General features: G+C 42.4%; 2 protein-coding genes across 2 annotated transcripts; one reads left to right on the top strand and one right to left on the bottom strand.

Annotated features, from left to right (window-relative positions):
* The first annotated feature begins 15,346 nt into the window (after positions 1-15,346).
* gtf2e2 (general transcription factor IIE, polypeptide 2, beta) lies at positions 15,347-26,527 on the top strand. The gene is made up of 8 exons (XM_054604942.1): positions 15,347-15,546; positions 16,325-16,483; positions 23,120-23,202; positions 23,833-23,940; positions 24,478-24,660; positions 24,837-24,930; positions 25,560-25,675; positions 25,866-26,527. The coding sequence occupies exons 2-8, from the start codon at positions 16,330-16,332 to the stop codon at positions 25,980-25,982; spliced, it is 855 nt and encodes a 284-aa protein (XP_054460917.1). The 5' UTR covers positions 15,347-15,546; positions 16,325-16,329; the 3' UTR covers positions 25,983-26,527.
* smim18 (small integral membrane protein 18) lies at positions 19,415-22,067 on the bottom strand. The gene is made up of 2 exons (XM_054604946.1): positions 21,977-22,067; positions 19,415-19,819 (listed from the first exon to the last, which is right to left on the bottom strand). Exon 2 carries the CDS (start codon positions 19,812-19,814, stop codon positions 19,491-19,493), a length of 324 nt encoding a protein of 107 aa, XP_054460921.1. The 5' UTR covers positions 19,815-19,819; positions 21,977-22,067; the 3' UTR covers positions 19,415-19,490.
* Positions 26,528-26,677: the final 150 nt, after the last annotated feature.

Genomic DNA, 26,677 nt, shown 5'->3' with positions numbered 1-26,677 from the left:
CAGAACAGCAGCTGTGAGCTAACCAGCGGGGGAAGGCTCACATGCACTAAAAGCACAATGCCATAACAACATACAAAGAGGATGAGCAACTTTACTCTCTGCTCAGGTAGATTTAACACCAATTTATCTTAGCGTACAGTTGTTAGCTGCTGAATTTTTAGAAACATTGTTTGCCTGAAAAAAAACATCCAGCTGTAAGGGAAGAGACGCTAACAAACACAAACACTATTCCTAGTATAATACTGATTTCCTCCATATGCTGATCCCAAAGGAAATCATATGGTGTCACATAGTTTCGCCATGGCAAGTATTATGTAAATACTCACATTCACACTTAACGGTTGAAGAGATTCACGGGAATGGAAATGCTCAAATACATATTTTCATGCAACTTTCCCTCAGCTGTAATTTTCTTTGTCTTACACACACACACACACACACACACACACACACACACACACACACACACACACACACACACACACACACACACACACACACACACACACACACACACACACACACACACACACACACACACACACACACACACACACACACACACCTTTCATGTGCCCTCCATACTCTCATCTATTGATGCCAAAGTGCCTGGTGATAGCTTGGGCTTAGCTTAATTAATATGTTAGACCCTGTGTGCAACCACATATGTGTATATGTGTCTGTGTAAAGTGTTTGTGTGGTAATGCAGGCTCTTACACACACTGACACACACACACACACACACATACACAAAAAACACACACAGTACTGAATGAGCGGTTATTGCAGCGTCTTCTGAAGGATCTGCGGCTGCATGTGCTCGACGAAGCTCCAATGAGGACGGAGACGAAGGTGAGTGTGGGGGGGGGAGAACGCTGGATAGAGACAATCATCACCTCATAATGACTGTTAAATCTCACCCAGAGTGGAAGAGAGCTTGATCCTCACCAACTTTACATGGCTGTCTTCATTTTGCAACAGCATGCACCATGTTCCCATTACCACTCATTAGGTGATCAAAATATTGAGGGTTTTAGTCATGACTCTGCCCATGTCAGAATTAATATCCTCACAATGTATAAATATCTTAAAGCTTTACACAATATTTTTGGCCACACTAGCAGCGTGGCAATTTTGGTCTGTCTGAATTTCTGTACAGATATTCATGGTCCCCAGCGGAAGAACTCTACTGACTTTGGTGACCCCCTGACTTTTTCTCTAGCGCCACCGTGAGGTAGACATCGTTGGTCTTGAATGAAATATCTCAACAGCTATTGGATGGACTGCCATTATATTTGTTTAGCGCCAAATCAGGTCAATATTTCTATTGGAAGCCACATGGCTTACTTCAGGCACCGAGCCAAAGCTGTAGTCAAATGCATCCATCAGTTTTTGGCATTTTAAAAGTAAAAAATAAAAAAGGAGAACGCAAACCACGTTTCGACCTGCACTAGGTCTTCCTCAGGGCGCGGCTGACAGTGGCTAATATTTCAATATGTTCAGGGCTTCGCTCAAATACCTGATCAACCAATTTCCATATGCTCCTGTGCTTTATGTGTAGTGGTAATAATCAAATGTTAGCATGCTAAAATGTTAAACTTATGAGGTAATCATCATGCTAAACACCAGCGTGTTCATGGCTGTAGCTAGTTTTGCCGTGTTTATTACAATAGAACATGTATAATGTTGAGTGTTCCACTCAAAGAAAATTATCACAGACAGAGTTGCTGTATTTTAAAAGGTATGGAGTTTATTTAGCTACCTGTGGCTATTTGTTTAGCTTAGCAACTAGCTTGTGAATACAGCGGAGCATCTAGCAAGATGAAAAAATATATTTTTCTCAATCATGGATGGAAACAGCTCAAAGAAGAGTGAATATTTTATGACATTCGTCAAGTGGACAGAAACACAACTCTAAATGAATGCTAATGTTGCTGATGCTCCATATCAACTTTAGAAGATGATAATGTTAGATGTTGTGTTTACAGTTTGTTCTGCTGGCCCCACCTGGCTAAGAAAATCAGTTATTGCAGTCTTTATATTATGATGAAAAAAATATCATAGCAAAGGGAAAGATAACACAACAAACAAGAGGGCAATATACTATACAAACATAACAAAGCCTTTGGATAGCATGAGACCCCCAGTAACAAAATGGTTGTTGTCCTTGACAACAGTCCTTGTTTTTCCAGTTCTTCCAATATATAAAGTTTAAAATGTCCCTCTAAAGGGAATGCCTGGCCTCAGTTGCAAAGGGTTGAGGAGACTTACCACATCCAGTAGATTATGTAATCAAGGCCTTTTATCAACTGTTATTTGACAAAACTTATGACGATCTGCAACTGATATAAATAATGAATATTTTGATGAATCATGGGTTTAGGTTTGCAAAGGGGCTGGCAGAGTGCCAAAATTATTCTAGTCTCTGAGTGTTTATTTCAAATGAGATTGTGGTCTGGTATAATAATTTTGTCCATATATATTATATTCATTTTTGAGTTAGTGGTACATTAAAAATGTTACCTACTACCCTTGTGAATATGATTTAAACAAGCAGAGTTATACTGAATATGAATCTCACGCTCTATTTTCTACAGGGACAGCCCTAAACTATCCATAACGTCCAACCTAAACAGCCTACTTAGCTACCGTGTTTGGATATGATAAGAGGAAATTTGTGAAGTACCAGATTGTACTTCATTATTCAATTGGTTTTTCCACTTTGGTTGGGAAACACTTATGAAAGGGGAAGGGGATTATGAGAGAGGCTGGGACAGTAATGTTTGCCAGCTGATATCATGGGAATTCCTGAATAAATCCAGCACACAAACACAGACACACACACAAACACAGATGCACTTGCAAGCACATACACAATCACACGTATGACTGACCCTTACTGTTCCCACGACATCTAGTCTAGTTGGTCGCGTAGGAAAACCACAATGATTCACAAAAACATGAGTGAGTTGGCCCAGAACAGAAATAGAACTGTGCCATTTTTGTCATCCTATTAACAGATGATTAGCTGTACTTGTAATGTAGTTATACTAAGAATAAAGCAGTGGTATGCCATGGACAAAGCAAACATATTCTCGACTTAGTAAATAACCCATGGTGAGTTGTTTCAAGCATAGGGGTGGTCTTTCTCTATATAGATCTTCTTATTGTCAACAAATCTAATTAAAAGACAAAAAGCCTATAATGTGTTGTCTTTCAATACATCCCAACCCATGCTGTCTGAATTCCGAGTCCACTCATTCCTACTGACAACCAAGAGATTGTGTTCATATTTTACTAAATTGGTTTCCCAATTATGTTATGCTTGCAAACGGTGGTCAGGGTTGATGTTGGACGTACAAGCACCGAACTTTGACACCAGAGACTACCAAGTCCCGTCTGTGGTTGAGTTTAGGAAAAGGCTAGTGAGATATATTGTTGTTATATGGCTTGCCAAGATTTGATCATTTTTTCACATTTATTCTACAGAGTACAATGTAGAAATTGCAAGAAACAGAGGTATGACATGAAACAAAGGTTCAAAGGCCGGAGTGGAACCTAAGCCATTGCAGTTATATGGCATGTGAAACCACTTGGCTACCAAAGCGTTCTCTGAGATCGGATATTTTACAACATTTTGCCACATGACAGATATGTTAATCAACAACATCTCCTCATTAGGTTACTGGGAAACGTGATTGACCCTTCACTAAGTTCCGCCCTTCAAACGCATACTAGCCAATCGATGATGGTATTCATTTTCAGGCTGGTTTTAGTGGCTTTGGACCTAGTCGTGGTTAAACATTATGTAATAATGATAGTCTTTACCCCGAAAAAAGTTGGAGGAAAGATGTACATTTCTAAAACGTTACGTTTCTACGTAAAACCCTACGGAGCTAACTTTACCAGAATACGTTAGCACATCAATAACTATCATTAGCACTTCTATGCTATGGTAACGGTGAATAAAGACCTACCCGGCTTTACAGGAATATTGTTGTTCCTTAATTTCACAGTCTTCTGTCGAACACCAGGTGACGTGATGGTTCATTTTCACACTGTGATCTGTAGCTTTAGCTTCTTTCTTGATCTTTTTTGAACCTGCACTGCTGAATCAGTTTGACATCCTGGATAAATCCTTCAAAACATATGGCAGACCCTTCTGTCTGCTTCTCTCTGTTGCAGGGGTCAGCTCAGAGAAATGACCAAAATACAGGACACAAGGCTTAACAAAAAGCAAGCTTTTAGAACAAAAAGCTGGGATCAAACGGTAGAACAGACAAGAAACCAAAACAGAGGGAGCAGGTTAAGTAATACAAAGTACAAAGAAAAAAAACACACAAAAAAAAAGTATGCAAGAGAAGCTCAGCAAGGAAATCCGACAAGAAACAAGCAACAAACACAGACATGGACACCAGCAAACCAAAGAAAACATCCTGACGCAAAGACAAGGAAAACACACAAACTAAACACACCGGGGAAGGAAGGTGAAAACGAGCGGCAGGTGAAACTAGTCAGGGCTAGGCCCACAATCGGAAGAGTGGGAAAACACACAAGGCAGGAAGTTAATGACACAAGAGTAGAGGACTTTCAAAATAAAGCAGGAATCCGCTTTATTGTTTTTCCAAAAATGTGATAATATACATGCAGGGAGTGCAGTTAGTGACCGTGTGGGCTCCATGGTAGCTCTGACAGCTTGATTGAGTAGAAGCGGTGGGGCGGGGCTTAGCGAAGGGTAAGGGGAAGCATTATTTTTCCTTCAAAAAGTATTGTATGTTGCAAATTAAGTGTATGTAAACTTAATTCCTAGGAGACACAGTTGCTAATGAAGAAGAGAATCTGTCAAATTTGTCAAAATTGTAAAGTGGCATTTGTATCTATGTTCGTATGTTTGAGACTACTTTCTGCAGGTTTGTGTGAAGGTTTGACTCAAAATAAACTACAGTACCCAGGTTCATTGTAAAGTGGAATATGTCACCCAGTAAAGCGTTTCTGTTAACATTAACGATGGCTTTGTTCTGTTCAAGTGTGCCATTAAGTCAGCTAGCCATGCACCAGAACCTTGAAACCGAAGCAGCTAAACTGATTTCAGCCATCAATTATTTTATTATTTACACCCGTGCTTTTTGTGAAAACCCAGCATGCCTTTTGTGGAAAAGGCCTATGGATATCCATGGCGCATTGGATTAGTGTACAGCAGTTTTGTAGTACTCGATCATAGACGTAGTCATCATGAAGTCAACCATTGGTTTGCGGACAGCTGTTTTGAAGCCTTGAGTTCGCCGAATTTGGAATACGGCCAGTCCCATGATGTCCTTTTTTTTGCAACCAATGAACAGAAGTTACCATATTTGTAATGCAGAGGAGTGACGTAGAGATGCAGTATACAGCTGATTTGGCTGCAGCTACCTGTCAGTCACAGTAAGCCAGCCCTAAAGCATACTCCGCTTTATGGTCTATTTTACTCTAAACTGGACCATAATTTACTAAATGAACATCATGCTGTATTGAAGAAGAATTGAAACTAGAGATTGAGACCATAAAGTCATGTTGACAATGTTTAATGAGGCAATAAATCAAGTAAGAGGTAGGTTAATTTCTCATAGACTTATATCTATACAATTGGACCCCCTGCTGCTCAGTAGAGAGAATGCAGATTTTAAGACATTGTGCTACCTTGTATTTTTATTCTGTCTTGTCTCAGTCTCGGAAAAGGAGACTAAGGATTTTATTCCAAGATCGGTCGAAGACACGAATGCAGTGCCAGGATATCACTAAATTGCCTGTGCATTGACTGCTATGTGTTTATTTGTCAACACATATATTAACCTATTGATCGTTTTATCAAGTCATTTCTCATGGTCCACTTATACCTTCACACATATACAGTACATATAGCAATAAATGAGTTGCATTAAAAGAAGGAATCTTTCTTTTTGTTTTTCTGTGGGTATTTTTATGGGAAGCAGATCTTTTTTTGCTCAATTTGAGGAGTGCCTTATCCTTTAACCATGCTGTATCTTGAAGGAACACGAGCAAGAGATGTAATACAGTATTTCTCCAAAGTTGTTTTGCTTTTAACATACACTAAACCATTTTAACGATGTAACAACTTCACTGTGAAGTCACTTTATCCTCTGGTAACTTAAAAGTTGCCGTGCCTCTATTAGTAACGTGGCAGTTGCAGTGTCTTGGGAGTTTTGTTGCTCCAATAATGACAGTATTTTGTGGAATTCAAACAGCATCATTATGGGTTCTGCTCATGAGTAAGACAACCCGTCGTGTTACGATTGTCATAGAAACGGTTTTATAAACTGCACTTTGCTTTATTTGTGCGGCCCCCTGCCATCGGTACCACCCCCACTCCCAGTCTCCCACAGAGCCTGAGTCTAAAAGCTGTAAATATTCACCTTTTATCAGGATGCACTAATGAAATATAGAAGCATTTGAATAGTTTTCTTTGCAAAGTATAAGCTTAGAAACACACCATATGTGCTTTTTAATATGAGACATGCAGTTTGTTGTGCTTTGCAACTCAAATCGTTCTATTGCTCTAACTAAACTACAGTGAAAATCCTGCTTTAGAGATGTGGCAAAAATGGAAAACCAATCTTGCAATATACCTGTAATTCTAGACAGCTTAATCAGTGTTTGTGGCACAAACAACACTCTCTCGAATGTAGAAACACAACCAAATAAAGCAAAGGGAGAAAATAGAAAATGAGGCACAAGCAGTGAAAAGAGCAGAGAAGGAATACATCAAACCTTGCCTGTTTGAAGTCGATCATTGTGTTCTGTTTTTTTTTTTTTTGCACACTCCCAGCTGGCAAAAAATGATGTGCTGCTGAGAAGTCTCCCTGAATGAAAAAACAAACAAACAAACATTCGCATCATAAAGCAAAGGCTGACACATTCGTTTCCTGTTTGTCTTTGGCAATGATGGTCAACAATTATGAAGCAAACACTGTGTCTCTGTTAATTGTTTTTTTGTGCCGTGAGGAATAGATTAGGACCGACTGGTGACAGACTGTAGGCGGACAATGCTAGCCTGGATCGAGCACCGTGGAGCTCTTCTTTTTTTTCACCCACATTAGTCACATGGGTAAAGAATAAATGTGAGCAAATACATAACCGGGGATTCATGAAAGCGATTGTGGATTGTTCATATTGGATTCGACAATGTTTTTTATATACACGTGTGAACCAATTCTTTTTCATAGCAGGGGCATTTCTGCTCTGCAAATCCATGAAAAATCAAGTCAGTGTAACATGGCAGTATGAGAAAAAAGTAGGCCTCCATTCACTCAATAGAGTGACACTTGAAAGCCTGACAGCATAGCACATTGACTGTCTTATTTTGAACTTTTAGGAGAGATGTGGGTGAATATAAATCAAGACCTGATTGTAAAACGTTTGGGGAAAATAAATATGAAAATCCATTTTGATATTCTTGTGGTAAGCAGATGTTGTTTTGAAGACTTTGTCTGCGAACTGCACTGTACTGTGGACGGCAGTTATTAAAGATGCAATAAGGGAATAGACAATGGGATGCTGAAGAGGAAGTGACACGCAAACAGGCACGTCCTTTCTTGTCTGCACACACACACACACACACACACACACACACACACACACACACACACACACACACACACACACACACACACACACACACACACACACACACACACACATAAACATCAGTGGAAATGTAGCGTTTGAAAGGCTTAATACTGGAGATTATCTTGACTCACACACACATAATGTGTGGGCCCACATTACGGGCCCGCTTCTCAGGAGTTGGCCCTTCTGTGACATTTGGAAAGGGCAAGGGGAGCATCACTCACTCACACACACACACACACACACATACACAGCCATACGGCTTTGACCTCCACACCATCAGGTGTCAGCATGCCCCCCCACCACACACACCCTCCCATGCAGAAGCTCAATACTCAGATTAACATCAGGCTCCGGGATTAGCTTCTCCCCTGCAGGTTTTTTGGACAGCTCACACTCGTCTCACCTGGCGACCCCGTGGCGCTCGGGTGCCGCCCACGCAACCGCGGCACATGCATCTGGTGGCGGTACACACAGATGTATGTGCACACGCCAGATATGAGAGTCATTGTTTGGCATTTGCTGATCAAGGCTGACATGAATTTAAGGGGAACAAATTTAGTCACCAAAGGTCCTCACAAGTATAGCCACATAGACGTGTGTGTGTTTTTCAGAGGACAAACAGTGGAAAAGGCCTTTGACCGTCGCAGTTAATTCATGAAAATCCCCCTTCTCCAGTTACATAAACAGCAGAATAATGCATTGATGGCGTCATCTCACATTCACAAGCCTATAAGACTTATTCTGGGACATTATTTCTGCTACCAAGTAAGGTACGGTTGGGAAAAACTGCCTCGGCAACAAAGCTCTGCCCCATCCTTCGTTATGTGCTACCTTACATAACGACGCCTCAACAGCCACCTCACAGCAAGTGAGCTTGTTCAAAATCCTTAAGAGGCGCCTGTTCCCTCTTTTAAATTGTCAGATTTAGCAAAGCACTGCCTGCCTCTCCCCAGTCGGTCAAATTTAGATCATTGATTTCTCTGTTGCAGGGTTTGAATAAAGGGCACTCTGGAAAAGTGTCTAAACAAAGCCACAGACTGCTGGCCCCGGTTTTTCAGGCGTGACAGCATGTCAGACCTCTACGTCTCCTCTAATAGAGATACTTCGTTACGTGATCTTCTCTGTTTATATTTAACCAGGAAATCTGGATGCTTCTGCAGCCACGGTGTTGTTTTCACTCTGAGAGGTTAGCATATGAGCTGCAGCCCTGAGACCGGGGGTCAACACAGCAGGTTTGGCTGTTTTCATCTTCTCTGTCTGTCTGAGAAAGGCTGCAGCTCCTCTGGTTCGATGAGTCACTCGGCCGGGCTGCAGCAGAAAATTATGCCGTTCTACTGCCACCTAGTGGGCACTGTAATTGTAGAAGTTCCATTCCTAAAATCTCATTACAGTTTATGAGCACACGTACAAAACGTATACATATGAGTAATGTGTTCACAAATTGAATACATATTACCTTGAATTTTTATACCACTATTAGTTATAGATAATGTAGAGTTACTGTTTTATTAACATACACATCACACTTAGGCTTACGTAAGATGAAGCTGATACGAGTATTGTAATGGGGTAAACACGATGTGGCTAAAAGTAAAAGGACGCATACCTTTGTTAGGTTTGGTTCTAGGGTAATGTTTCATAGTTTGAGCTTTAAAGGTGCTAGATTCTGTTAGCAATAAATCCGGTATCTGTGGCTGCCGCAGGACTGTTTGAAGCCTGTATAATTCCATTCGGGCAGAATGTAATCACTGGACGGGCTACCTGCCTTGTCTTCCACAACCTGCTAGCTTAACAGCTGTGAGTACTAGCAAAAGCCATGTTTGTTGTTTAGGTTTATCATAAGAATTGTGAGTGTAAAACCCAACTCTTTTACATAAAAGAAGCTACCAGCGCCAACTCAAAAAGTTGCTAAATCTAACAAGAAAGGGAGGCCTGAAGGGACAGGCTTTCAGTGTTGCCAACTTCGCAAATTTCTTGCTAGATTTAGCGACTTTTGGAGCTGGCGCTGCTAGCTTCTTTCATTGGAAAATAGTTCGTTTTTTTAGGTTGGATGCATTTTTAAATATAGAAAGCAATTGCTAGTTTGCTACAACACTGTTTAGCTCTGTCAGCACTTTGCCGTAGTTTGCGCTGTTAGCGCTGTAAGCATCATTGGTTGCGAGCCGCCGACTTAGCTGTCGCAATGTTGGGAGCTGTTAGGAAGCAAATTCATATGCTCCTGATTCCTTTAATTCTGTTCGGGTAAAATTATATAACAGATGGATAATTTTTTTTAAAAAACAATAGTGTTCTTCCAGTTTTGAGGCGCAGGTCTGGGGAAGGCTCAATCCTGTTTCAACATGATATGCACACAGCTAGGAATATAAATAAATGATTTTTAGAGTTTTGAGGGGAAGGATCCTGACTGGTCTGCACAGAGCTCTGACCACAGAGATGAAGTGGAACACCGACTGCGAGCCAAGGCCCCATCTGCCCGACATCACTACCTGGCTCCACTAATGCTCTTGGGGCTGAAGGGGGACAAATCCCTGCAGCCAGGTTCCCAAAATGTTGGGGAAAGGTTTTCCCAGAAGAGTGAATATAGTGTTTATACTTAATAAACTAAGAAATAAATGAACGGTTTGTTCTCCTTGCTCATACTTTGTTCACTATTGGCCTGTGGATCCCCTCAGTAGAGGCTGCAAAACTCAATCTATATCCATCACACACTCTCAAACACTCATGGGCACAGATTACATACACCTACACACACAACGCACAGTAGTACATTGAGTTCCAGTGTGCAGTACCTGCCTCTTTGTTTCTTTGGTTTTAGGTCCGACAGCAGTTGGGGCCCAGACACCTGAGAATACAGCACAGACAAATGTGAGAACAAGACAGAGAGAGAGAAAGCAAATGGAAAAAGAGAGAGAAACAGTGCGCTTGTGTGTGTCTGCTCTTGTGTGTACACGAGGTACTTTCAATTCAGAAGCTGTGACATCGAACTGTCAGTGAAGCCCAGAAGTGCTGACAGGTAGGACACACACACACACACACACACACACACACACACACACACACACACACACACACACACACACACACACACACACACACACACACGTTTCCGAATACTGTTGTAATTGAAAGCTGTCACTTTGAGATTTTCTCCTCCACAGGGGATTTGCACTGGTTGGCTGAAGCTCCAGGATTTCACTTGTCTCTTCTCTTTGATATTACTCCTCACCTCTAGATTACAGTGCAGTCTCTCTCTCTCTCTCTCTCTCTCTCTCTCTGTTACTTTGGTACACCAACTCCCCCTCTCATTCCTCTCTCGCACAGAGAACTGCTAATAAATGACCGTCCCTCGCAATTTTAGCACACTAAAGCTCCACAGATTGATGAAGGGAACAAGGTGACTGCTAAAATGAATCCAGTTCTGTTCACTCCATAGTGGGGGCATCGGTCTAATTGGCTGCGGTTACACCTCGACTTGCCCCGGTTGCCGTGGCTCTAAAGTGACTGCGGATGAGGTAATGGTGGGCTTGAGGCCTCCCGAGGCAGAATAATTTATGTTTGTCACTTCACAAGTCTCGCTGTTCTCTGATGTCTAAATCTTCCCCTTCGCTCTTTCCATTCTCTCTCTCTCTCTCTCTCTCTCTCTGCTATGACTAAACAGTGTAATTCATTCATTATGGATAAGGCCCTAAATTAGGTTAGCACATATTTAATCATTCATGTGGGCTTCACTTCTTTGACTGGCCTGCTGAATCATTAATTAGGAGTTTTGGAGATGCTAATTTGCTCTATGATCCGCAGGAGCATCTGAAAGTCGGGTGAACAGATGTCAGTTTTTATGTCCCGCTCGGTGCACATAAATACAGTGGCACCCCCGGAAATTGTTCAATGGGGTAGCCAGATGGGGGCCACAGAAATTGTAGGGTCGGCACACCTAAACCAAAAAACCCAAGCTGAATTTCAGAAATTCTATTGTAGAATATAGGCTGTAAAAACAAAGACGTAAACTTGAGAGTCGCATACTATGATTTCTTATTTCACAGTTAATGTTACAACTATTCGGCCTGACTCGCCCGATGTAGCCTGCGGGGAATAAGTCGGGTGCCCATTAGCCACGTATCTCCTCCCCTTCCGCAATCTGCGCTATATGTTTAGCAAGGGCAACGCCGCTGCAACCTGTGCTTAGCCCCGCCCAAGACGATTGTGATTGGAGCTCAGCCAGACTACTAATTGACCCCCCGCTAAGTCCCGCTCTGTTAGGCAGACTGGCCAGTCATAGTTTAGCATCTGCCAGCAAATGAATAATGCAATCATTTTAAACTAGTCCTGGTTAATTGTTTCTAAAAAAACAACAACACAAGGGTCAATTATTGCAATTATGCCACACAGGGTGTGCACAACAGAAGTGCAATTCTCTTGGTATCATAACGTTTAAAAAAAGGAGGCTGCTTCTACATGCACGGTCGTCCTCATTACGTTCTACGTGGAAAAACCTGTTGAGCTAACATTAGCAGAGTGCATTAGCAAATCATTAACTAGAGTTAGCACTGATGCTAGCTACTGAAGGTACACTGAATTTATTTGCGTGCTGCTTTTGCTTTTTAATGATTGTAATGGTGAATACAGACTGGTTGCATCAGGGTGCCCCCCCCCATGCTCCCCCTTGGCCTGCGGAAATAGTTTTCTGTAATATTTATTATCTGAGGACCTTGAATACATTTTTGCCAGCCTAAGGATTTGTGTCCACTCACCCACACAAGCGAACAAACCAAAGGTCAGGCAGATTTTTCTAATATCGACATTTCCAGCTTTTGATATTAAGGCGCAGGAAAAGATGGAGGATAGGAGATAAGATGAGTCCAGACCAGAATATTCAACTGATGTGCACAAAAAAGCACTCACCCTCCTATTCAAATTTTCATATCCCTACGGAGTAGCTAATAATACACTTTGTGTGCTACACTTTGTGTTGTGCGGTGTGTAAAAAAGAAAAAGTCTGGCAAGGCTTTTAAAAACTGAGAATACAATATACACATCAAAAGTAATCAGAGATGCGATTTGCAATTTAGGTCATTTTCTCTCCCTGTCGGTTGTAAAAACCAGTTCAAAGAGCATGTAAAGCATCCGTGGGAGTGGTGTATGAATGGCAACGGTGAAATTGTTAGCTTCTCAACGTTTCATGACATTTGATTTGTTATTTCACACATTTCTGAACCACACAACGACCTTCATAAGCAGGGTTGTGTGTTCATGTAGATCTGCAGATGGCTAAACAACTGGTAAGATGATTGTGTCGAATATATTTGTACAAATGCTCTTCAGATTTCTTTAAATGGCCTATAAAATCATCTCCTCATTGTTCATAAAGACACTATTAAGGTTACAGCAGTTGTGGTTATTTCCCATTTCTTTCTGTTCTTTTCTCAGTGGTTTGAGAAATGTGTAAAGAATATGATCGGCTGGAATCTGGTGGGTTGTTTGGTCACTGTCAAATCAGTTCTGATTATACCACGCACACACAGGTGAAGCAGATTAGTTTCAGAGTTTTTGAGTATTAAACTTGATAAAACGTTTAAGAGAAATACTGTGACAGCCCACCAAATGTGACGACCCACTCAGAAACACTATAGAACAAAAGTTCAATGCGCCTCACCTCGCAATCCACAAAAGAAAACACTTTAAACGGCACGTTCAAGCCAATCACACCCACTGTGAAATGCTTCTTTATGTTAATATCTAAGGAGCTTTTCACATTGCAACAAGTTAATGCTTGAATAACATGAGGCAGCATATTTCATGTTAAATCCCTTGCCAATTAATCTATGCGTGAAAGCTTATGCATGCCCGGGCCTGGAGAACTCGTTTTGGGGGGAAAATGCCCTCCACTCCCCTCCCATAGTTTTTGGCTCCACCGCGTCTCATATTCCACGCTCTGCTGCTCCTGGCTGCTTAGCTCTCTATTTTGCTTTGGTGACCTGGTTTATACAGCGGCCTTATCTCATCTCCTCTCTCACTTGACTGGCCCGGTGCTGGGGTTGCCTTTCTCCTCCTCTGTCAGCAAAGCCCAGCTTCAGCCGGATGAACTGATGCACTCGGTTTCATAGCAACCGCCTCTGTAGTGCAGACATTATGGCTTTTTTCTTTTCTCCAGCTTCCCACATGGCACATCTTTGAATGCAGCGAGTACTGGCAAGTAACGCTGAATCATATTTATTGATCAGTGCGCAGAATAGATTATAAGCCAAAGTTGCAGTATCGGCACATAATAATATCAGTTCCTCTAGGGAGTGGATTTCTTTCTTTGAAGGGATGCCAGAGGACACCAATGGGCTTATGAGTGCTGAAGGGTTTGCCTCTATACATTATTCCCTAGCACACTGCAAAGATACAGCACGCGTTCTAACACAGTGGATGCCAGGGGGTTTTCAGTATTGCAATCTCTAAATTCCCACACAATCAAGCATCTTTGTAAGTTATTTGAAGAAAACACAGATCTCTTGTTGCACTTCATTTGATGTACTTTAGATGTTTTATTTTTGCCTTGATGCTTTTATGTTTTGTACTCTGTTCCTGATGAAACATGATTTATTTTAAATGTATTTTTAACAGTTGAAACAACAAATTAACATAATCCTGGTTTTGCCGCTTTGTTGCATAATGTAGCGGATATTACTAACTAGGCAGCATGAAAGCAGTGCACTGGTGGTGGTCATCTGACACTCAATTATTTCTTTGTTTTCAAATAGTCATCCTAATAGCAGGCTATGTCAGTCACATGTTTTTTCTCTCTCATCTCCCTGCACTGAAAATCAGGCATTCTTGTTGAGCTCGGAGATGCAGTAGGCCCATCTGTTTATTGTCAATTTGAGAGTCAGAATAGAGAGTCTCTTCATACTTACCCATAAAGGCCTTCGTGTGCAGTTTGGGGTGGCTCTTCAGTCACAGCAGACTAAATCTGAGGGGGAAAAAATGATTCCATTATCCTTGGAAGCCAGAGATGAAACAGACCTACTGTACAGCTGTTCATGTGTGGTGTAGTAGCACAAACGAACCACTGAGAGGCGTCCTTCCCTTTGTGCCATTCATTCTCCTGCTACATGAACAAAATGCGTAGTGACAGCAGCACATTAAACTACACTGAGCTCCCTCAAAATCTGACCCCTGGTTTTATAACATTATCTTCCAGTCCAGTGGTTCCATTACCGTGCATTCAAATCCAATGTGTCAAGTGTATCTCATTATCTATTTCTTTTTTTTAATATATATATAATAATAATAATTTGTTCTCAACAATTGCTTTTTCTCTTAATGTTATAAAAGCCTAATACAGTAGCAGTCAAAAGTTTGGACACACCTTCTCATTCAACTACTTTGAATAATCTAAAATATAAAACATATTCTGGTTTGTTGAGCATTTGTTTGTTTACCACATAATTCCATATGTGTTCCTTCATAGTTTGGATGTCTTCAATATTAATCTACACTGTAGAAATAAATAAATAAATAAATAAATAAATAAATAAATAAATAAATAAATAAATAAATAAATAAATAAATAAATAAATAAATAAAAACCATTGAATGAGAAGGTGTGTCCAAACTTTTGACTGGTACTGTACATTTAAACAATTTCATAAACCATTATCAAAGGACTTATTGAATAATGTTGAACTCTCTTTATTATCACACGCGGTGACGTCATCCAAGGATTTGCTGTCGACGACCGACCAATCGAACAAGGAGCGGAAGTGCAGCATGAGGAGGAAAATAGATGTGTTGTGCATGAAGTTAGTGAGCTGATGTGAACTTCTATTAACGCTAAAGTAAGCAGTTTAAGGCGGTGACTTGCTGACGGACCCCCTCCGCTGATAGACAGTCCTGCTGGACCAACCCGTCGCTTCTCTGAGAGCAGGAACGACTCAGGTAACGTGATGCTCACAGGAACAACAAACACACGAGCTAACAGCTAGCCGAGGCTAACGTTAGCTGGTTACCCTGGTTAACCTGGTGTCAACATTAGATATCTAGTTAGCCTAGCCTCACATTTCGGGGGTCTTTCCCTCTCTGACGCCAGTGTAGCTTGGTGGAAGAGCCAGGCAAATGCCCCTGGAGCCCCTGACCCCTAGGGCCCCTAAAAGGCCTGGGTTCATTAATGTAGGTCTTGGGTGCATATTGTGTCACACATGGAGACAGTAGGGCCAGAGAATGTGACACCAGCCTGTATGAAGACAGCCTGGTTATCCTCTGATGCCTCATTGTGTGATGCAAAGTGTCTGGGTTCTGTGGAGTGTCTGCCTGCCTTAATGACCAGAATATAGTCATTTATGATGGACCACTTGCTGATTTTGTCTTAAAGCTATTGGGCGACTATAAGGGCGACTGTGGCTCGGTGGAGAGCAGGGTCGTCCTCCAATCAGAGGATCGGCGGTTTGATCCCCCCGGCTCTGGCAGTCCATGTCGATGTGTCCCTGGGCAAGACACTTAACCCCGAGTTGCTCCCGAAGGCTGATAGATCCTGGTGGGCAGGTGGCACCGTGCATGGCAGCCCCTGTCATCAGTGTATGAATGGGTGAATGATTAGTAATGTAAAAGCGCTTTGAGTGGTCGGAAGACTAGAAAAGCGCTATACAAGTACAGTCCATTTACCATTACCATTGCTGTTTTTTTTTAATGTATATATATGTTTTGTGTGCCCTGTCAGCCAGGATGGATCCAGCTTTACTGAGGGAGCGGGAGCTGTTCAAGAAACGGGCGCTGTCCAATCCGGCTGTAGAGAGGAGACAGGCTGCCTCCGACTCGCACAAGAAGAAGAAGCCCAAAGTTGACAAGGAGGGCTCCTCTGGTTCCAAACACGGCGCCGGTAAGTGAAGAAGACTTCCAGAGTGCTGCTAGTGGGTTGCGTAGGGAGGGAAGCCACGGTGCCGCTGACACGCACCACCACTGAAACATGTAATTGTGGTGCCCATCCATCGATGTGCTTTTAAGTATCGGTAGAGATTCACCCATCACCATTTTTAGAGCAGCTACAGATTGTTTCTTAACATCATTATTAGCAATCCCAGTCTAAATGGTTTTGATTTTTAACAGCAAGCTCAAACACAAGAGCCCCTGTACAAGACGTAGCTTTTGACTTGCGTTACGTTTCCAAATCTGAGTTGCTCCACCAAAATAATGTATATCTCTATTATCAGTTTCATACTTCTGACCTTCTTACTCGGTGAATGTATTGCAGTTTTATATTTATGTCAGAAGAGTAGGAAACAGATTTTGGATGGGTTTGAAGAAATGGAGGGCCCTGTTGCATGCACATTGCGTTTTTATGGTGGGAGTTCCTCAGCTGGACTGGTTCTGTTTCTTCTGCTTTAAGCACCCATCAGCTTAAGGGCTGTTTTCCAGGAAAGTGCAGTTGATGTAGCTCCATGTGGTTCCCTCATCAGCCCCAACTTCCCTTTGGACCACCACTTTGACAGAATCTTGACCGTTGTCCCATTCACAGCTCGTCGTCGGAGCTACCTTTGTCATTCTCATGCTTTAGTCCTGCTTTTAACTCACCTGATTCATAAATGGCACAAAAACAAATTCCTCATAATCGGTAGCCTCAGGTACCTCCTCATCTCCAGGGCTACTGTCATCACAGCCCTCCGATATCCGAGAAAATGCTGCTATAAATGCACTATACCGACACTCAGGTGCTGCACCATCGTTTGACAGAGACAGTAAGCAAACCTTTTCACCATTGTGTCAGCATTTATTCATAGTTAACAGTGGAACAACAGTGCCACCATGAGGCCAGACAGTGTAAACACGTTACCTGCTGCTATACCAAGAATAACAAATGTAACATGAAGACTCTTATATACCTCAGGTCTCTAGAGACCCAAAACATTTTGTAGAAAAAAACAATGCTTAAAATAAACAAAAGCATTTTAGACATTTTGATGCCAGAACATTGTTAAAGAAATAGTTAGAGAAACAGCAGGCAGTTGAGGGTCTAACGGAATTAAATGAATAAATTATGCAGGGTGTAATTCCCGGGTTGCTAAAGACCCGAGGTATGCATTAGAGTTAATTAGAGCGAAAGCTGCAGTGTGATCACTGTTGTGTTCCACACCCACCCACACATACATACAAGTAAATACAGAAATAGAAACTTTGCTTGTCTGATCAATGTCCACACAAGTATGAGTCTGTCATGTTTGTGGCCAAGAACTGCCTTTGATCTGATCGGTGCCTCCTGAAGAGACGCCTCCAACTAGCACAGCATGGTAGGCACACCCCAGGGTCAGCACAAATGATCAAAGTCAGCAAGCACTGCTCTTTGAGAATCTGAAGGCTCTGGTGAAGCAATTTAAAAAGTGAAACAACAACAAAACACGTCTTCATTTTCATCACCTAGGACTACATTTCCCGTACCCTTTACAGACCCTTACAGCCTACGTCATGATTACGTCACCATGTAAGCGAGAGGCGAAACGATGGAAAGACTGGAGGCAAACACCAATCGCCTGGGCTAAAGTTAGACATCTAAAATCTCATCCTGCCGATAATTGATAGATACTTCATACATCTGAGATGTCAAACAATGATTCAAGCTACAAAATCGGCGAAGCGTTTCAGTTACAGGCATCGAATTATTTATTGACTCTCAATTTGTCTTAACTATGTCCTTACAGTGCTGCTGCTAGCCAACACTCGCTGTGGGGCTCATTTTCTGTAAGAGGGGTAGCATGAAAGCGTGGTGGAACTGTCAAGCTCCCCATGCTTTCATGGTACCCTGGGAACAGAAAAAGGAGCTGAACAAGGTCACTCATCAGGCGATGGCACTGTTGTTATATTTTAGCATTTAGCAGCTGGCTAGCTGGTTAGCTAGATACCTTGCTAATTCTGGTTACAGAAAAGGAGCTAGCTAGCTAGCTAGCTAACTAGCCAGTCGTCCTCCCCGATGCTCTCATCTGCTTTTCAATGTCAACTTTCTCGAGTAACACTTAATCCGTCTTCCTAGGGGGAAAAAAAAGGCTTTTACATAATTCAGTGACAATTTATTAGGCATTTTGCGGTTAGGCCTACGAAATCATACATTGTGCTCAAAACGGCATGATAAATTACATCACTGTGCAGTAACCAAGTGTCATGAGATAATGCTGCAAAGCTAAGCATGTTTACAACACTGGCATACAGTTTACTAAAGAACAGAGATACGCAGGATTTATTCAAAGCAACAATGTTGTCCAAGCAAGCTTGATCTTTTGTTCGTTGTTCCTCAAGTCCTGTTGCAAAACAATGGATGGTGTCTTTAAGTTAGGACAGCATTTTCTAACTGTACACAACAATTTACCGTATTTCTTATAAGCCCATTTGCAGCCGGCTCAGTGCAGTACTCACAGGGCAGATGCCAAAGGACAATAATACTTTTTTCTTTTCTTTTTTTTGTTAAACTAGCTGATATCGGATCATATTAGTGTTTTTATGTCAACATGGCCACCCTATGAGAATAATGTCTAGCAATAATATTGATCGACTGCCCGGTGCTCTGTCTGTTTCTAGTGTAAAATATATATTTCAGGGTCCAACCTGTGTGTTTGTGGCAGTGAATGTATTTGTGTGAAGATTCCCTCCTTCCCAAAATAAAAAGCTAATTAGACTGACCCCAAATCAGTGACAAACTGCCCCCTTCCTTTGTCAACATTGCTCTGTTACCTCTTCTGATATCTATCCTCCGTCTCCTCTTAAGTGTGAGCAACTGAACCACCATTGGGCACTTTTTATTAGAAGTTCTTTTCTCATGGCGTCGGGGTCACCGCTGGGGTATTGGCCCAGTTCAGAAACCTGAATTCCTACTCTTCCTCATCTTCGTCCCCGCCGCCCCACTACACCACCTCAGTGTGGGATTCGGGCTCCTTGCAAATGCTGGTCATGAGCTTGCCGCAGCCTCCCTGTCCCTCCTCCTGTAGCTGGTGGTGTGTCTTCCCTTTGGCGCAGCACCCGCAGTCCAGCAGCTCATAGAGCACGGCCAGGGCGGCCAGAGACACGACGGTGAGGATGAAGAGCAGCAGGATGATGAAGCAGGCCACGTTCCAGCCGTCGTGGAAAGGGTAGACCTCCTGGACCTGCAGGGAGACGCGGGGGAGAGGGATCGCCTCCGGGTGCCATGGGAGATTGCTCGGGTGTATGGCGGCAGTGCTGTTGGCCATGATTTCTGGTCGGAGCAAGAAAAAAAAACAGGGAGAGAGACAGATTGTTAAACGGCTGTGGCGGTGTTTAGTTCTGGGGGTTTTCGGTGACGGCAGCAGGGAGCACAACCTCGAGAGTAAACACTTGTTTCCATGGTGAGAGGATGATTTAAGAAATGAAAGTAGAAGTAGAAGAATGTCTCCCTACAGATCGTGTGCCTGAATTTTTCATTTTCACTTTTACGCAGATAATGTACTGTTTAACGAGTACATTAGTCCAACCAGAGAAATAGTCGTGAGTTAAATGAGAAGACAATGTGTTATTCGAGAAAAAGTTTTTTTTATGGCAGAGGAGCAAAAAAACCCCACTGAGGCCATCTGCTCGGAACCAAAATAGACTTAAAAGGATGGCTGCAGGAGGAAATGTGGCTTTTGCGCTCTGTGGTTTGCGACTCTTTGGCCACAAAACCTGAAAAGGGAATGTAGTGATCTAGTAATGAAGCTAAAAGGTGCTCTGCAATTTTTAACATTGTCAGGTCATTTGTCTTTCCTCAGATATCCTTTTACATTTCAAGCCAAATCCATGCCAGTATCTCTGCCCCGATATACACACACACACACACACACACACACACACACACACACACACACACACACACACACACACACACACATTCACTCGTGTACACATGCATGCTCTAAACACACATATGCACACACACAAGCACAGACATTTTTATGTCACACTGGGAGCAAGGAAGCTGACCCAGATTACACTCGAATGAGCCACAGAAATGAGTTGAGGACGCATAAGTGCTTCTCTTTAGGCTGAAAGGTTACTCTTTTTTTCTTTTTTTTTGCGTATTTTTTGTTCTACGATTATTGCAACTTGGCTTACTGCGTGTAAAAACACACATTACCGTGTACGAAAGCAATAGGTTTTGGCGTCTCGTATGACCCTGCGTGTGTGAGAGTGTGTATTCGGATGAGTGCTTCTTCTTGTGTGAGGTTTTTTTTTTTTCTCCATGTTACTTGACACTAATGGGATTGAACCCCGTTTGTTGTCGTGGCTTCAGTTGTCTCAAGAGATTTTCAACTCAGGAAATAAGCTAAAAGCCCAAATACTTACATGATGGTGCGGTTATTTTTAAGTAGGCTAGGTGAGGCATAATGACTGTCAAGGGGTAGATCGGTTTAAGGGAGCAGACTGAAGCGCATCCGTTAAACGCACGGAATGTGACTGCAACTTTACTCCCTCTTTAGCATCCTCTCACAAGCTCATAACATCAACTCATTGCCATGACAACAACCTCTTTTTTTTACCAATTTGTCTCGGCTGGTACTGCCCCCCTCGTGGTCCCTCTGCTCCTTTTCTTCCGTCACATACACAATGACAGATTGGCTCCTTACAGCATCTGTTATCCCCCCTCAAAATGAGCCCCACCCCAGTCGGGCTCTTAAGGTGTTGGGGGGGGGATCGTGTATTGCTCTCACACACACACACACACACACACACACACACACACACACACACACACACACACACACACACACACACACCAAACACACTTATGCACTCCTAATGCCCCTGGCTGGCTCCTCACAGCTGTCGGCCCCTCATTGATTTTGTCCTGAGAGCTGCAGTTTGCATCTCCACAAACAACAGACAGGATGCATAGGAGTACCCACACATCCACAGATACAAACAGAGGGAGGGAGGGAGGGAGGGAGAGAGAGTTTCTGATGTTTGGTATTCCAGCGGGGAAGAGTGCAGACACATATCCATGTTTATTTAATCCATTGCGTGCCTGCTCAGCCTCGGCCTCAATATTACAGGTGCCACCTAAAAGCTCTCAGCGTATAGTTATTGTTACAGTATATAAATCACCCTTTTTTTTTTTTTTTTTCCATACATAGTTAATAGATATAATGATTTGCAATTTTTGATTTTTTTTTTTTTCCTGATGCAGGAAAGAATTGAAGAAAAAAAAAAAGAAAAGCATGATTGCCCCTGTGGATGCTGGATCACACACCTATGACGGTCATCATAGCCGCACAGTGAGAGCCAGGAGAGCCTGTGGACTGATGTGATGTGATGATGTCAGACGTGCGCACATTGTTCTGATGGTGTTATTATAGGGGGAGAGAGAGAGAGAGAGAGGGAGAGAGATATGCACACTCACCGGTGTATGCGGCTCAGTCTCCAGAAGATGCAAAGATGCAAGTCAACAGATGCGGCTCTCCCGTGCTTCTACTGCTCCACCTACCGCTCCCGTCTCTCTCTCTCTCTCTCTCTCCAGCCGCTCTCGGACCGCGCACTTCCAGCCGCCGCTCGTGCACCCCCTCCACTCCTTGCGGCTCCCTCGCTGGTCTCAAAACCGTCTCCCCGTCATTCTCTCTCTCTCTCTCTCTCTCTCTCTCTCTCTCTCTCTCTCTCTCTCTCTCTCTCTCCCCCGGTAGCCCAGCCTCTGCACCATTCGTTAACCGGCCTGTCACAATTGTTCAGCGTCCCGCCCACACCGTGAATCATTCAGGAGCCGGGGGCGGGGCCTCAGAGAACAGGCCTCATGTACCACTCCTGCAGTATTTATAGTGTCTTTGGGTTACATTAAAGGATGAGGCTGATGATGTTCTGTAGTTTTTTCCTATGGTCACCGAATCCATCCCCACCACACACACACACACACACACACACACACACACACACACACACACACACACACACACACAAAAAAAGTGTCATTTTCCCTCTCGTGCCATGGATTTGATTGGTTGATATACAGTACCAGTCAAAAGTTTGGACACACCTTCTCATTCAATGGTTTTACTATTTTTCTTTATTTTATTTTTTTCTACATTGTAGATTAATATTGAAGACATCCAAACTATGAAGGAACACATATGGAATTGTGTGGTAAACAAACAAATGCTCAACAAACTAGAATATGTTTTATATTTTACATTCTTCAAAGTAGTTGAATGAGAAGGTGCGTCCAAACTTTTGACCGCTACTGTACGTATTGTGATCCTTTTTAAACGAATGATATCTTCAGTAGGATCAAATCGACCTGACTGCCACAGACTGTACTGTATGTTGGTTTTAGTCTTTTCATGGGATTTGTTGACGATAACAGGGATGTAATTAAAATATTCGACCCATTAAATAAAGATAAATGACCTCCTTAGAAATGAATGCCATTTGGGCTTTGGCTCATGATCGTTTTCTGTCCGTCCATTTAGGTTAATAGTGTCAGCCTTTACTATCAATAATGTGTGACATTTAAATATTTCTACCTCAACCTTTTTCTTTCTCTCTTTCTCCACAGAGTCCAGTAATGGCAACATTAACATCAAGACGAGCTCTGGGTACAAGTTTGGCTGCCTCGCCAAGATAGTCAATTACATGAAGGTAAGCCCCCCCAGAAAAGGAACTTAGCAATTAAGTGGGTATTGTATGAAAGGGAGAGTTCACCCTGTAGTCAAAACTACATATTCTCCCTCTTACCTGAAGTGCTATTTATCAATCTAGATCGTTTTGGAACTCTTAGGCATGTATGTGCTAGATTTTAAGCTCGTCGTCATCTCCATCAAAGCTCTTGAGAAGCGTGTCTTGTTGTGTGTTGCGTGTCCAGTGAGTCAGTCCGCTGCGTAACATTTGGTCCCCAGTCTTTCTTTTGGTATGTTAACAGCTTGTTTGTCATGCTGTGACACTGCAAAGAGGCAGCCAGGCCCCGTCACATTAGCTGTCCTGAGTCATCCCTCGCTACAGAAACTCGGCTCGACAGATTTTTCTTTTAATGTGTGCATTTGTTGTGCCATCTGTTGAGCGCACAGTTTCGTAAACCGTTTTAACGCACCATGACATTTGGATGTGTGCCGCAAAGATCGTCGGCGACATTTGGCCGAAAGTTGGGAGCTGAGAACCGCTGACATCTTAATAGGAGTGCTCAGGAAGTTTTTTGTACTTGTTGACTCTGTGAATGTGTGTGCGTTTTTTTCTTTATGTAAATCTGCGTGCTTCTCTCTGCTTCTCTCTCAGACACGGCATCAGAATGGCGATACACACCACCTGACCCTGGAGGAGATCCTGGATGAGACCAAACTTCTCGACATCAGCATGAAACAGAAACAGTGGCTCATGACCGAGGTGCGCTTTACATTTTCTTGAGCATTCACACACTTAACCCATCATCCAATACTGTGTGTGCATTTTTTAGAGGGTGAATGCATTTGGGTAAGTGTTTATTCTCCCACATCTGACTTCAGTTGTTCAGTTGGATGCTGAAACAGATGCAGGGGGAGTGTTTATTCCCTGACTTATATGCACATATCCCAGCTGGTCCACTAATTAAAGTTACTTTTTGCATCATTTCGTCTGTCCCTGTGGAGAAACGTGGTAGTGTTTCAGAGCACCGGAGTCCTTTCAGAAAACCTCCCATTTTACTGCAGCGGGGTCTAAAGGTTCATTCCTGATTTCGTCGGGTTTTGCACAGATCCGACCTGATGGCGCTGATGACGAGCATTGAGCACGACTATACGGAAATAGATAACCTTTTCTCTGTTGTTTTGGTCATATAGAGGAACCAGTATTAAATTGAGACCGTTTCATAACCAGTTAAAAGTTCCTCACAGTAGCTTGAACTAGAGGCTTGACATCTACCGCTTCCCTTTCTGACAATGTCAGGCCTTGGTCAACAACCCCAAAATCGACGTCCGCGACGGGACGTACGGCTTCAAGCCCAAATACAACCTGAAGGACAAGAAAGCCCTCCTGAGGCTGCTGGACAAACACGACCAGCTGGGCCTGGGAGGAGTGCTGCTGGACGACGTGGAGGAGGGGCTGCCCAATTCAGCCAAGGCCATCAAGGTGACACTCGATAAATAAAGTTTAGGCTAAAGCACACGTGTGTCTGCCAGCTAGTGCATGCTGTGCATTGTGTTTATTAATGGAAAGGGACATCCGTTTGTGTGTCACGCCTTTTGTATGGTGAGTGAACACTGTGGGAACCATGAACAGAAACATAAGCTCTGGTGTGTTCGCAGGCTTTAGGGGATCAGATCATCTTTGTCACAAAACCAGATAAGAAGAAGATCCTCTTCTACAACGACAAACACTGCCAGTTTACGGTAGACGAAGGTGAGCTTAATCAGTCAGTCAACTGTAACATGGCTCTCTCTCTCTCTCTCTCTCTCTCTCTCTCTCTCTCTCTCTCTCTCTCTCTCTCTCTCTCTCTCTTTATCCCCCCCCCTGTTGTCTGTCTTGGCTGTGTTTCTGTTTGTTATTGACACTCTGTATTTATAAGATTTGGCTGCTAGATGTTCAGACTAGCCTCTTACACACAAAAGATTTGGGTTTAGATTTTCCCTCAATCCATTTGATGTCATTGGAAAATAAATATGTTTACCAATTTAATATTTCAGTTTAAACTGCTGGTCATATAAAATAAGCATTTTCCTACTTTTTTGACTTTACAAATTATATATAATTATATATTTTTATATATCTAAATATACAGACAGACACTGTATGTATGCAATTTACTCATTGTCATGTTTAGTCCACCTAACTTTAGCACACAGATATATAGCTATAGATCTTTACCAATATCATTATCTAAGCTTACTTTCATATCATAATTTTGTCCATTTCATCCAGGCCTGGTTTGTTATCTAATATGTTTGGTCAAAATCCTGAAATAATTGTGGGACCATCTTTTGGATTTGTATGTTTCTGGAATCAAAAAACAATTGCCCTTTCCCTTGTAGAATTCCAGAAATTGTGGAGGAGTGTTCCAGTTGATTCCATTGATGACGAGAAGATTGATGAGTACCTGAAGAAACAGGGCATCTCCTCCATGCAAGAAACCGGACCAAAGAAAGTGGTCAGTGTTCCCCGGGTCTCCCACCTGCTTGATTATCATTCTAACTTCCCGACTCTGTATATACGTTTCCCTGGTTTATTTCTACTGGAAACAAAGGTTTTTTTAACATTTTAACACTGGGAGTTGACATTTGTACTTTGTTAATCCAGTATCTTAATCAGTGCTGTTTGTGTCCCTGTGCTCCCTGCAGTTACCAATTCTAAAGAGAAAGAAGCAAGGGCAGAGGAAGAGACACTTCAAGACCCACAACAACCATTTGGCAGGCGTTCTGCAGGATTATTCAGAGGGCGTCCCCGTTAAGAAGTGAGACGCTTTCCCCTCGCTGCCTCGTCCCCTCAGAGACGTGATGGAGCCCCCGGCCACACACGACAACAGAGACTTTCTCATGGCTGTCTGTTAAGCTTGTTTTCCTTTCTTTGCACTCCTCTCAGTGATCAGTGGTCGTGTATTACATGGAGTGTACAGCAGCTGTGTTGTGGAATCCCTTTTAGTTTGTTTATTGATCAGTGATAACTGGAGGAAAAAGAAAAAAAAAAAAAAAAAAAAAAGTACTGAGACCATTTAACCAAAAGCACCTCTCTTGAAATGAGGTTTCTTCATTTTATTTAGTGTATCGCAAAGGGTTGGTGAGGGTGTGTGTGGAAGCTTTTACTTTGAAGGGCAGCGGTCCTCACCAGAAGACAGGCTTGTGTTGTGCAGTGCATCACACATTGAGCTCCCTCATCCAGCATGAACCGTCTTACTTCTCGTGGACTTTCAAAGTATTTCAATTCTTTTCACTTTGCAGCAAGATGCGGCGTAGTGGTTTAAAATACTAAAACTTTTTGGAACTTATTTTAATAAATGACACTGTTACAAGATAAAGCCTCTATGCTTGATTTACATGCACTGCCGTGAAAAAAGTTTCCCTTTTTAAATGCTAACATTTAAGTTTTTATATATATATATATTAAAGTCATATTGAAAATCAATGAAAATATATAAAATGTCTGATTCAGAGAA

The sequence above is a fragment of the Anoplopoma fimbria genome, chromosome 9 (genome assembly GCF_027596085.1).
Source record: "Anoplopoma fimbria isolate UVic2021 breed Golden Eagle Sablefish chromosome 9, Afim_UVic_2022, whole genome shotgun sequence".
NCBI lineage: Eukaryota > Metazoa > Chordata > Actinopteri > Perciformes > Anoplopomatidae > Anoplopoma > Anoplopoma fimbria.
Note: the sequence above shows the minus strand (reverse complement) of the source record. Positions and strands in the feature narration are given on the sequence as shown.

Bases quoted from the DNA above. Each gene is read 5' to 3' on its own strand.
- gtf2e2 (XM_054604942.1), top strand. From the start codon at position 16,330: ATGGATCCAGCTTTACTGAGGGAGCGGGAGCTGTTCAAGAAACGGGCG. The intron at 24,661-24,836 runs GTGACACTCGAT...GTGTGTTCGCAG, and splicing joins ATTCAGCCAAGGCCATCAAG to GCTTTAGGGGATCAGATCAT. The intron at 24,931-25,559 runs GTGAGCTTAATC...TTTCCCTTGTAG, and splicing joins CCAGTTTACGGTAGACGAAG to AATTCCAGAAATTGTGGAGG.
- smim18 (XM_054604946.1), bottom strand. From the start codon at position 19,814: ATGGCCAACAGCACTGCCGCCATACACCCGAGCAATCTCCCATGGCAC.